The sequence below is a fragment of the Sycon ciliatum genome, chromosome 8, assembly GCF_964019385.1.
Source record: "Sycon ciliatum chromosome 8, ocSycCili1.1, whole genome shotgun sequence".
Lineage (NCBI taxonomy): Eukaryota > Metazoa > Porifera > Calcarea > Leucosolenida > Sycettidae > Sycon > Sycon ciliatum.
The window spans coordinates 5,410,062-5,422,636 of record NC_088650.1 but is presented as its reverse complement, the minus strand read 5'-3'; the positions used below and the strand labels follow the sequence as shown (position 1 = coordinate 5,422,636).

The following is a 12,575-nucleotide window of genomic DNA, read 5'->3' as shown; positions in this document are numbered from 1 at the left end:
CAGGAAGCTACGTTGTACTAATGAAAAACAATAAAGAAAGATACTAATAAAGAGAAATGGAGTGAGAAGAAACAACACCTATGAAAATGATAATCCTAGCACTAAGGTAATAACAGGAAAAACTGCGAAAGCACTTAACGAACTTGTAAGGACTACTAGTATACTGTGACACAAGATATGACACCATGGCCAACCAGAGCCAAACAGACAGAACAAGTTGCTACTAAAACAATTTCAAACGAATAATGCTGTCCTTCTGGACACACAGATTAAGCTTATGAATACGTTGACAAACGGCTTCTAACACACTCAACTGCAACTTATAACCATGACAAGCACGGCACAAAACAGAAAAAGAAGAATCAGAATACACCTTGCAGCAATCAGGAAGAGATGCAAGATGCTTGTACACTGATGACTTCCTACTAGAAAACACACGCTCGCACCCACTCTTACTCACATGATCATTCTCGCTCTCACACTCACCGGAATCACTGGACTCACTGGCCGAATCCTCCTCAACGACTTCCTGCCTCGGAGCAATCAGGTCCCGTCTCCTCCCATCCCTCGTCTCACGTTCCTGTTGTGTATTCCGTTGGCTCGGTACTTCCGTACTGAAATAGGTCATGGTGTAATTAGCAGTTGTTCTTCTGGGTCTCGTTGATATTGAGGTAGGTATTGTTGTCGTCTCTGCCGGTGATGCAGCAAGCGATGCTGATGCAAACGTGTCTGCATGCAACACACGTGGCATCGCCAAAGCCACATCTACCTCCGCTGGTGGAGGGAGTGACTTGGTCATGGCCACGGAAGCCAATGGTGGACTTGTCGAGTGAGACGCTAGGTCCTGTGTTGGCGGAGGTAGTGGTTGTTTACGGGGTCTTCCCCGCGTGGGACGCTCCAGTTGTGCGCTACGTGGGATAATGTGTAAAGGAGTGTGTTGCTTGATGCGTTCGCTCAGGTGCTGAACAGTCCTACCAACATACCGGCTAGCACAATTCCGGCATTCAAAGTTGTAGATTACATGACTTAAATGATGGGTTGGTAGGACGTCCTTCAACACCGTGAACGAACGCATCGTTGTGTAGACGGGTATGAAGTGTACCGCATAGTAGGTTTGTTTGATGATCGCACGAACTTCACGACTCACATTGTCAGACTTCTTGCCCTTCCATGGTAAGCACAAAAAGACAGGACAACGAGCAGGCCCTATCAATTCATGTTTCGGCGTGGGGGCTGTAGACAATAGTTTTGCCAACATGTCGCCTGGGTATCCGTTTTTGGTGAAAACTGAACGGAGAAATTCGAGCTCACCACTGAGTTTACAAGGTGAACAGATCCGTTTGGCGCGATCCACGAGATTCTTTACTAAGTTGACTTTATAATTAGATGAACAGTACGAGTCATAGGAAATGTATTGTCCGGTGAATGTCGGTTTACGATACACCGATGTTACGCTACCAAATTCGGTTTTCTCAACAAGTACGTCGAGGAAGGATAACTTGCTTGACTGCTCGTGCTCACATGTGAAGCGGAGGGAAGGGTGAAGGGTGTTGAGTGCACCAAGAAAGACCTCGCTGTCTTCTATGGAATCAAAGTATGTGAACGAGTCATCAACGAAACGGAAATACAGACTCGGCCATAGAGACGCATCAATCTTACACTCACTGTCCGCGCTGCGTGCTCAGACAGACTTACTGAATTTGCCGTTTGATCGTCGTTCTGCAGCGCTGTAGTATTCCTCTTCCTCTGTTAGTTCTATCTCTTCTGTCTGTCAGCGCTTACTGTCACCCAGCGCTAGGTGCAAGCACCCCCTGGCAGATTCACATTGTTCTACTTGATAAATTTAATTGTTCTCTCAAACTTATTCCTTCGTTGTGTTCGAACTGTTTTTTGAATTATTTTCGTTTCTTTCTTGCCATGTGCCAGCGGCCGAAGTGTGCAGTCGCAGCAGCGCCATTTTTTGAATCATGTCATTGATCATGTGATCACGAGCGATTGTTGCTAGCGCCAGATCCGCGGATCTGCTAGTGGTACGCATGCATACGTACGTGTAGTTTGACTTGCCTGCGATAGTTTTCTGTGATCTGCTGTTTTGCACTGGAATCGCACTTGTACTTTGACCTCTTCACACTTCTCCTTTTGGCAATGCGTGTCCTAAATCTCTCCGCGAAGTTTCCGCTGATCCCGCGCGGGGTTCTCACGCACCGTGCGGCGCAGTACGGAATTTTGCACTTGTTTCTTTTCTTGTATCCTTTTCTGGTTTCATAGCACCTTTTCGGGACTGTTCCTCTGGGCAAGAAGTAGCCTTGTCTTGGTGGCTTTCTTGTTCATGGTAGAGTTTTTCTTTGGTGCTCATAGAGTTTGCTTCGTCTTTCTTGTCTTATTATCACATTTACACTATCGTCATACTAAGCACAGCTTTGGAGTGTTGGCGAAATTACATGGTCCTTCGAGCCGGATTTCTATTGGAGAAATCAAGAACGAACAGCACTAAAGGGTTCGTACGGGACGCTGCTGAGTCACGTAACGAAAGTGTTTTGAATCGCGATCGTTTCTACGTTGGGTGGAAGATCGTTTGGTTTTGTTTGGTCATGTCCGTCAGGCGAAGCCAGCGGGAGTCACGACGACCGAACTGGTACGGCGTCGACGCGGACATGGAAACGCCCGAGCCCTCGGTGAGGGAATATTCAGTTGCTCCGTCACTCGTCGAGTCTGTTACTAGTAGTGTTAGTACCGTACGCAGGGCGAAACTGGCCGCACAACTCGCCTCTGAGGAGAGACTTGCCAATCTACAGCGGCGACAGCACCAAATTGAGTTGGAGAGTGCTGAAAAAGTCGAGGCTATCAGAGTTGAGATGGAGATGGCGGCCATAGAGGAAAGAACGTCTGGTGAGCGTAACACGCATATGGGCACACCGACAAATTTGGCACCCACACCAGCACCTCGAGCCAGAAGTGCGCGTGGGCGTTTGGATAAACCGTCGCCACCGCCGAAACCACCGTCCATGCGGTCAGCGGTCGGCACTGTGGCAGAGAGTGAGGCAGCATCCGTAACCTCTCTGCACCAACAGCTGGATGCACAGCAACGAGAGCACCAGCTTAAAGAGCGTGCATACCAGGCCATGCTCCAGCGTCAATCGGAACCGGTCGAGCAGTTGGCATCAGCCTTAGGGGCTGCCATGAAGGCCATGGCGCCTAACAGCACTGATCATATGAAGCGTTTTGTCGCTCGGCAGAGTGCCCACAAAGATTTGCCACTGTTCTCTGGGAGCCCCGAGGAGTGGCCCGCCTTCCTAAGCTCATATGAGCGGTCAACAAGGGAGTGCGAGTTTTCTCCAAGTGAGAACATGGCTCGGTTGGCAAAGGCGCTAAAGGGAAAGGCGCGAAACCTCGTGGCGGGAATGCTGACAGTTCCTGACAATGTTGACCAGGTGATCAGCATGCTGAGGCTCAGGTTTGGCAACCCTGACCTCATCATCCAGTCGCTCATAAAGCGCACCAAGGAATTAAACAGCATTAAAACAGTGGATCTGGAGAGCATAATCGAGCTCACCAGTGCTGTGCGGAACCTGGTAAGCACCATGGAGCTGTTGGAGGAGACGGATCATCTCACAAATCCGCAGCTCCGCCAAGACATCGTGGCAAAGCTGCCAAATGAGCTGCGCCTCCGCTGGGGAGAGCATGTGCAGAGTCTTGGTCGCCGTTCCACGCTGAAGGATTTGTCAGATTGGCTGACAGAGCGTGCGGCTGCAGCTTACCATGTGAGCCCACCAATCGTTGGCAACACCAACACCAGCGGTGGAGAACAGTCGAAACGGCGGGCCGGTCAACTAATGGCGACTATCTCCGAACAGAAGCGCAAACCAAGGGCATGCGCCTTCTGCGAGAAAGCCGGCCACTCAGTTTCGTCCTGCAAATCATTCAAGGATGTGAGCCAGAGTGAACGGCGTAAGTGGGCCCGGTCTGCAAACCGGTGCTACGTGTGTCTCGGGTATGGGCATGGTGCACGAAACTGCCAACGGAGCAAGCCATGTGGCGTAGATGGCTGCACGAGTCTTCACCACCCTCTGTTACATGTGCAGAACTATGAGCAACAAGGACAACCCAGAGTCTCTGCTGATAGAGAGCAGACTAACTCCATCACGGCGGGATCACACGTGACCTGCAGCATGCAGAAGCCATCTGCGAGCGTCATCCTCCGAACAGTACCGGTACGCCTGAAAAATGGCGACAACGAAGTGATGACGTACGCACTGTTTGATGAGGGATCTACAGTGACACTAGTAGACACCCAATTAGCCAAGACCCTGCAAGCGTCTGGCCCAGTGAAGCCGCTGTCTCTCACGTGGACAGATAAGCAGCATCAGCACCATCCTCAGTCCATGTCCTTGAACCTGCAGATCGCTGGATTGCAGGGAGATGAGACCTTTCAGCTGAGGAATGCCAGGACAGTGAACAAACTCGATTTGTCGTGTCAGCCGGTGACGTCTGCAAATGCGCTGAAGCAGTGGCCGCATCTGAAAGACGTGCCGGTCCACACACTCGATAACAAGAAGCCCCAGCTCCTGATCGGCCAGGACAATGTCAGCCTGACGGTCGGGCGAGAGGTCATTGAAGGCGCGCCCAACGCGCCGATCGCCTCGCGAACCAAGCTTGGGTGGGTCGTGCACGGTCGGTCATCTCATCGTCAGGGCAGAGTGGATGACGTCGTTCTGCAAACCATCTCTACCGAGGATGAAGAGCTTCACCAGCTAGTCAAATCGTCGTTTAGGACTGACGATTTCGGAGTCAAGGTGCCGCACGCTACAGCTCACAACCGTGAAGAGCTGCGGGCATTTGAGCTGCTGCAGGCGACAACACAGCGGTTTGACGAGACTAGGTGGGAGACGGGGCTCCTGTGGCGCAAAGACGACCCAGTGCTGCCACGTAGCTACGGCAACGCGTTCAATCGACTCCGCAGCCTTGAGCGCAAGCTTGACCGCAACCCATCGCTGCTAGCGAAGTACGACGAGAAGATTGCTGAGTATGTCGACAAGCGCTACGCGGAGATCCTATCTCCCCATCAGGCAGCGGTGGACTCCAACACCACCTGGTATCTCCCGCACTTTGGGGTCACCAACCCCAACAAGCCGGACAAGCTACGGTTGGTTTTCGATGCTGCATCGAAAACCGGGGGAAGTAGCCTGAATGACGCCCTTCTCTCTGGCCCTGACCTGTTGCGACCGCTGCCAGCCGTACTGTTTGGTTTCCGCGAGGAGGCCATCGCATTTGGTGGTGACATACAAGAGATGTTCCACCAAGTGGTCATTAGGCCACAAGATCGCTGCGCTCAACGATTCCTGTGGCGTGGGCAGGACCGCAACAGCAAACCGACTGTCTACCAGATGAGGGTGATGACTTTCGGGTCAACCTCTTCACCGACGTCGGCGCAGTTCGTGAAGAACATCAATGCTGCCGAGCATCGTGACAAGCTCCGTGCAGTACAAGGTATTGTCGAGCATCACTATGTAGATGACTACTTTGACAGCTGTGCCGAGACCAAAGAAGCAGTCAAGATCGTGACAGATGTGATTGACATCCACAGACAAGGTGGCTTCCACATCAGGAACTGGGTTAGCAACTCACCGACTGTGCTTGAAGCAGTGCCGATTGAGATGCGCGCACCATCAAGCATCGTAAGTCTGGACGTCGATCCTGCAACGTCAGTGGAGCGTACGCTGGGAATGATCTGGGACCCCAGTGCCGACACGCTTGGTTTCCATGTCAGTAAGCTCCGCCTAGAACAGATGCTGACATCCAAAAGCACGACGAAGCGTCAGGCACTCAGCACTGTGATGTCAGTGTTTGACCCACTCGGCCTCGTCGCCTGTTACTCCATCAGAGCTCGAGTCCTGATTCAAAGCATCTGGCGAGCGTCCATTGGCTGGGATGATGAGCTGCCAAGGTCGCTGCAAGGCGAATGGACGAGCTGGTGTGAGGAGCTGACGGAGCTCGGCAAGCTGGCAATACCAAGATGCTACAGGTTGAAGCCCGGAGGAGTCGCTAACGTCCAGCTTCACGTCTTCTGTGATGCCAGTGAACTTGCATTCGCCGCCGTCGGCTACTTTCGCTTTCAGCTGAACGACGGAACAGTCGACACGGCGCTCGTTACGGCAAAGTCCCGGGTCGCACCGCTGAAGCCGCTGTCAATACCGCGTCTTGAGCTGCAAGCCGCGCTGCTCGGAGCTCGGATTGCAAACGCAATCACTAGCAGCCACAGGATCCAGCCCGACTCCACCGTGTTCTGGAGCGACTCGCGGACCGTACTCTGCTGGATCAAGTCAGACGGTCGCCGCTACAAGCCATTCGTCGCACATCGTGTTGGCGAGCTGTCTGAGCTGTCGAACCCAGATGATTGGCACTGGGTGTCGACGATCGACAATGTCGCAGATCTAGCCAGCAGAGGCGTCGCGGTGAATGAGATCCCGCCAACAAGCCGCTGGTTCACAGGTCCAGCGTTTCTGAAGGAGCCGACATCACAGTGGCCAACGGTACCATCCACCAGTGAGCCTGTTGAGAACGACGCCGATGATGCTGAACTGAAGAAGGAGTTCGTCGGACATGCTGCTCAACGTACAAATCGCCTCTGTCTGCCAGACCCTGAACGGTTTTCGTCATGGCACAAGCTTGTACGCACCACGGCATGGGTAGTCCGCTATGTCCGTAAGCTGAAGGCTAGTGTTGCAAGGAAGTCGACCAAGCTACCAGCTGAGTTGCTGGCGTCCGAAGTTCAGCACGCACAGACGCTGTGGTGGAAGACCGTCCAGCAAGACTGCTTTCCTGATGAGCTAGCATCACTGCAGAAGGGAGAGCCAGTCAGCCGTAGTAGCCGCCTCTACAAGCTGTCAGCTGGTCTCGATGATGATGTCATCAGGGTGTTTGGTCGAACCGATAGTGCAGCCGAACTCCGTCCATCAGCAAAGCGACCAGTGATATTGGACCCAGACCATCGGTACACGCGTCTGCTACTGCAGCAGCACCATGTGTGGAATGGCCACCATGGACAGGAACGCATGGCGAACGACCTGCGCCAGTGCTACTGGATTCTGAAGCTACGCGTCGCTGTGAGAAGAACATGGACCGAATGTCAGCGGTGCAAGAACGAGCGTGTCATTCCGCTGCAGCCTGAGATGGGCCAGCTACCAGAGTGCCGTATCACAGCCAATGTCAGACCATTTACGAACACAGGAATGGACTACTTTGGCCCGATGGAGGTCACGGTTGGTCGTCGCCGCGAGAAGCGGTACGCTGTGTTATTTACGTGTATGAGCACACGAGCAGTGCACTTGGAAGTTGCACACAGCCTCACTACCGACGCCTGTATCCAGAGCATCAGACGTATGAGTGCCAGACGAGGGCAGCCAGCCGCCATCTACTCAGATAACGGCACCAATCTGCGAGGAGCAGACCGAGAGCTGCGGGAGAGCATTGGTGAGCTCGATCAGGATCGTCTGACTGCCGAATTGACGGCTCGTAGTATTGAGTGGCACTTCAACCCTCCAGCAGCTCCCCACATGGGTGGGGCCTGGGAACGACTCGTGCGATCCGTGAAAGTTGCTTTGCGAGCATCACTGACGGAACAGCATTCACGTGATGAAGCTTTGCTGACTGTGTTTGCTGAAGCCGAGAGCCTGGTCAATGGTCGCCCGTTAACGCATGTACCTCTGGACGCCGAAGACGACGAATGTCTGACACCCAACCATTTCCTGATTGGTACATCCAGTGCAGCGCTATGTCCTGGAGTCTTCAACAACGCCGACCTGTGTTTGCGCAAGCAGTGGCGTGTCGCCCAAGCGCTCACAGAGATGTTCTGGCGTCGATGGGTCAAGGAATACCTACCTACGCTAACACGTCGCACCAAGTGGCACCAGCCATGCCGTCAACTGGCACCCGGTGATGTAGTTGTTATAGCTGACGACAAGGCCACACGTGGAGTTTGGCCACGTGGCATCGTGATCGCAGTTCACCCTGGCCGAGATGGCACCGTTCGAGTCGCTGATGTCAAGACAACCACCGGAGTGTACCGCCGGCCAGTAGCCCGTTTGTGTTACTTGGATGTACGTAAGTAACTGCAGTCAGTTACTAGGTGGGAGAATGTCCGCGCTGCGTGCTCAGACAGACTTACTGAATTTGCCGTTTGATCGTCGTTCTGCAGCGCTGTAGTATTCCTCTTCCTCTGTTAGTTCTATCTCTTCTGTCTGTCAGCGCTTACTGTCACCCAGCGCTAGGTGCAAGCACCCCCTGGCAGATTCACATTGTTCTACTTGATAAATTTAATTGTTCTCTCAAACTTATTCCTTCGTTGTGTTCGAACTGTTTTTTGAATTATTTTCGTTTCTTTCTTGCCATGTGCCAGCGGCCGAAGTGTGCAGTCGCAGCAGCGCCATTTTTTGAATCATGTCATTGATCATGTGATCACGAGCGATTGTTGCTAGCGCCAGATCCGCGGATCTGCTAGTGGTACGCATGCATACGTACGTGTAGTTTGACTTGCCTGCGATAGTTTTCTGTGATCTGCTGTTTTGCACTGGAATCGCACTTGTACTTTGACCTCTTCACACTTCTCCTTTTGGCAATGCGTGTCCTAAATCTCTCCGCGAAGTTTCCGCTGATCCCGCGCGGGGTTCTCACGCACCGTGCGGCGCAGTACGGAATTTTGCACTTGTTTCTTTTCTTGTATCCTTTTCTGGTTTCATAGCACCTTTTCGGGACTGTTCCTCTGGGCAAGAAGTAGCCTTGTCTTGGTGGCTTTCTTGTTCATGGTAGAGTTTTTCTTTGGTGCTCATAGAGTTTGCTTCGTCTTTCTTGTCTTATTATCACATTTACACTATCGTCATACTAAGCACAGCTTTGGAGTGTTGGCGAAATTACACTCACAGTAACCGACAAAGGCATTAGCTAACACGGGACCCAACGGAGAGCCCATGGCTACTCCATCTATCTGCTTATACATCACGTCATTGAGCGAAAACTCGACGCCAGTTGTGACTAACAACATCAAACGTCGAAAAGCACATTCAGGTAGCCACGGAGTGTCAACTTCGTCAACACGGTACAACACATCCGCGCAAATATCAATTGTCTCCTCCAGCGGTACGTTTGTGAACAAACTCACTACATGGAACGAACACATATGTGAGTGAGTTGGAACAGGTCGGGCCCGTAGCTTCTCGACGAAATCGAAACTATCTTTAACAGTGTGTTGGCAGTAGTGCTCCTCAACAACTTTCAACAACCTACACAACCACTTAGAGATTGAATATTGTGGCGAAGCTGTCATGGAGACGATCGGCCGGACAGGACATGTAGGCTTATGTATTTTTGGTAGACCATAAAGGCGAGGACGTATTGATCCGACCGGCTTCATCAAGTCGAATTCATGTGTAGAGATACTCTTATCGGCTTTTAATTTCTTTAGGTAATTGATTAGCTCTGCCTCTACTTCCATGGTTCTGTCAAACTGTCCAACTGGGCCAATTGCTTGGAATTTAGATGTATCAGCAAGGATGACAATCATTTTGTCAACATAGTCAGCTTTGTTCATAATGACTGTATCACGACCTTTGTCAGATCTGGTTATGATGATGTCCTTAATCGCTCGCAATTCTTTACGGGCTTTGAGATGCTCGCGAGATAATGAGAAAGAACTTCGGTCTGGTAATTGTTCGGAATGCTCTTCAGCCTCTGCTCTAAGTTTAGCTGCGCACACCGACTGTTGAGCCTCGGTTATCGGCGAAAAGCATAATAGTTTCCTGTAAAACAGTTCAAATTCTGTCATGACGATTTCTTTGTTGTTACAAGAAGGCGGAATTCCGAAGTCTGTTCCACGGGAAAGGAGTTCTTTTTGCACATCAGTCAATTCCACGGCTGACATGTTGATGATGCTGTTTGGATTGAAGGTAACCTGGCCATATCTTTTCTTTCGAAGCCAGGTGAAGGTCTTGTCATACTTAGCGATCAGTCATATGCGTTGTCTATCATCGTTTTCAGATAAGAGCAGCGAGAAGCGTAGGAAGTCATGGGCAGACAAAAACGAACGCGCACGGTCATATAAGTACTTAAACTGGACACGGGCATTAGACAAAGAGTCACGCGACCTGGCAATATCATCTTTGAGAAATACTCTCTCTATTGATAAGGAATGATAGGCCTTGGTCTTCTGAACGCGTTTCTGAACACCACAGGGACAGACACCAGTGTTCAGACACCGTGTCAGAAACGAAACGTTATACGCGACATTACGGCAGTAGAAACGTTTCCTCAGCACAGCATTCAGCAAATCTATCTGATTTTGTGTGTACCTCAATCTGAAATATGTAAATAGGCGTCGAGGCGACAATAGTTTTAGAATTGCGATCAACAGAACGAGCTGAACCGACATTTTCACAAAGGCTTTTATCTCGTTGTCCTGTATTTTTGTGCTTACCATGGAAGGGCAAGAAGTCTGACAATGTGAGTCGTGAAGTTAGTGCGATCATCAAACAAACCTACTATGCGGTACACTTCATACCCGCCTACACAACGATGCGTTCGTTCACGGTGTTGAAGGACGTCCTACCAACCCATCATTTAAGTCATGTAATCTACAGCTTTGAATGCCGGAATTGTGCTAGCCGGTATGTTGGTAGGACTGTTCAGCACCTGAGCGAACGCATCAAGCAACACACTCCTTTACACATTATCCCACGTAGCGCACAACTGGAGCGTCCCACGCGGGGAAGACCCCATAAACAACCACTACCTCCGCCAACACAGGACCTAGCGTCTCACTCGACAAGTCCACCATTGGCTCCCGTGGCCATGACCAAGTCACTCCCTCCACCAGCGGAGGTAGATGTGGCTTTGGCGACGCCACGTGTGTTGCATGCAGACACGTTTGCATCAGCATCGCTTGCTGCATCACCGGCAGAGACGACAACAATACCTACCTCAATATCAACGAGACCCAGAAGAACAACTGCTAATTACACCATGACCTATTTCAGTACGGAAGTACCGAGCCAACGGAATACACAACAGGAACGTGAGACGAGGGATGGAAGGAGACGGGACCTGATTGCTCCGAGGCAGGAAGTCGTTGAGGAGGATTCGGCCAGTGAGTCCAGTGATTCCGGTGAGTGTGAGAGCGAGAATGATCATGTGAGTAAGAGTGGGTGCGAGCGTGTGTTTTCTAGTAGGAAGTCATCAGTGTACAAGCATCTTGCATCTCGTCCTGATTGCTGTAAGGTTTATTCTGATTCTTCTTTTTCTGTTTTGTGCCGTGCTCGTCATGGTTATAAGTTGCAGTGGAGTGTGTTAGAAGCCGTTTGTCAACGTATTCATAAGCCTAATCTGTGTCCAGAAGGACAGCATTATTCGTTTGAAATTGTTTTAGTAGCAACTTGTTCTGTCTGTTTGGCTCTGGTTGGTCATGGTGTCATATCTTGTGTCACAGTATACTAGTAGTCCTTACAAGTTCGTTAAGTGCTTTCGCAGTTTTTCCTGTTATTACCTTAGTGCTAGGATTATCATTTTCATAGGTGTTGTTTCTTCTCACTCCATTTCTCTTTATTAGTATCTTTCTTTATTGTTTTTCATTAGTACAACGTAGCTTCCTGAGGAGTGTTGTGCGAAAACTAGTTCGAAGTACAATTTTTTGTTCATCATTTCTTCCATATCACATTTTTTCTTTCTTCCATGTTCTTCACTGCCTTCGTATACACTCGTTTTTTTAATACAATAAAAGCCTTTGTGAAAATGTCGGTTCAGCTCGTTCTGTTGATCGCAATTCTAAAACTATTGTCGCCTCGACGCTTATTTACATTAATATTATTTGAACAAACGGCGAGGAGACAACAATTTGATAACCGCAATCAGTAATACAAGCTGGATCGACATTTGTGTACACTGTATTCATGTATTGTAAAACTGTGGAGACAATGTGCAATAAAACGATGAAAAATGTGAAGAAATTGTGTAGAGAAAGAAAGGGATTCAAACAAGTTTTCGTACAACACTCATCAGGAATCATCGTTGTACTAAAGGACACTGAAACAAAAATTGAACTATTATAGAAAATCTAAGTTAAAGAAATAACACTAAGAGCAACAACAGTGAAATTTACAAGTGTGAATTTTAACAATCAAAGCGAGAAATGAACAAAGGAGAAAGGAAGGAAAGACAACGTGATAACACATAACAGCAGTACATTACACCTAGAACATTAACGGCCAAGCTTGGCCGTTAATGTTCTAGGTGTAATGTACTGCTGTTATGTGTTATCACGTTGTCTTTCCTTCCTTTCTCCTTTGTTCATTTCTCGCTTTGATTGTTAAAATTCACACTTGTAAATTTCACTGTTGTTGCTCTTAGTGTTATTTCTGTAACTTAGATTTTCTATAATAGTTCAATTTTTGTTTCAGTGTCCTTTAGTACAACGACGATTCCTGATGAGTGTTGTACGAAAACTTGTTTGAATCCATATATTTTTTCCCTACACCATTTCTTCATATTTTCATCGTTTTATTGCACATCGTCTCCACCGTTTTTACATTGCA

At 49.6% G+C, this 12,575-nt stretch overlaps 1 protein-coding gene across 1 annotated transcript in view; it reads left to right on the top strand.

Moving 5' to 3' along the window:
• Positions 1 to 2,654: 2,654 nt before the first annotated feature.
• Positions 2,655 to 12,575, top strand: part of LOC135823045 (uncharacterized) — a 15,062-nt gene continuing 5,141 nt past the window's right edge. The window contains exon 1 of the mRNA XM_065335877.1: positions 2,655 to 8,096. Coding sequence (XP_065191949.1) covers positions 2,655 to 8,096 — 5,442 coding nt within the window. The remainder of the gene's footprint in view (positions 8,097 to 12,575) is intronic.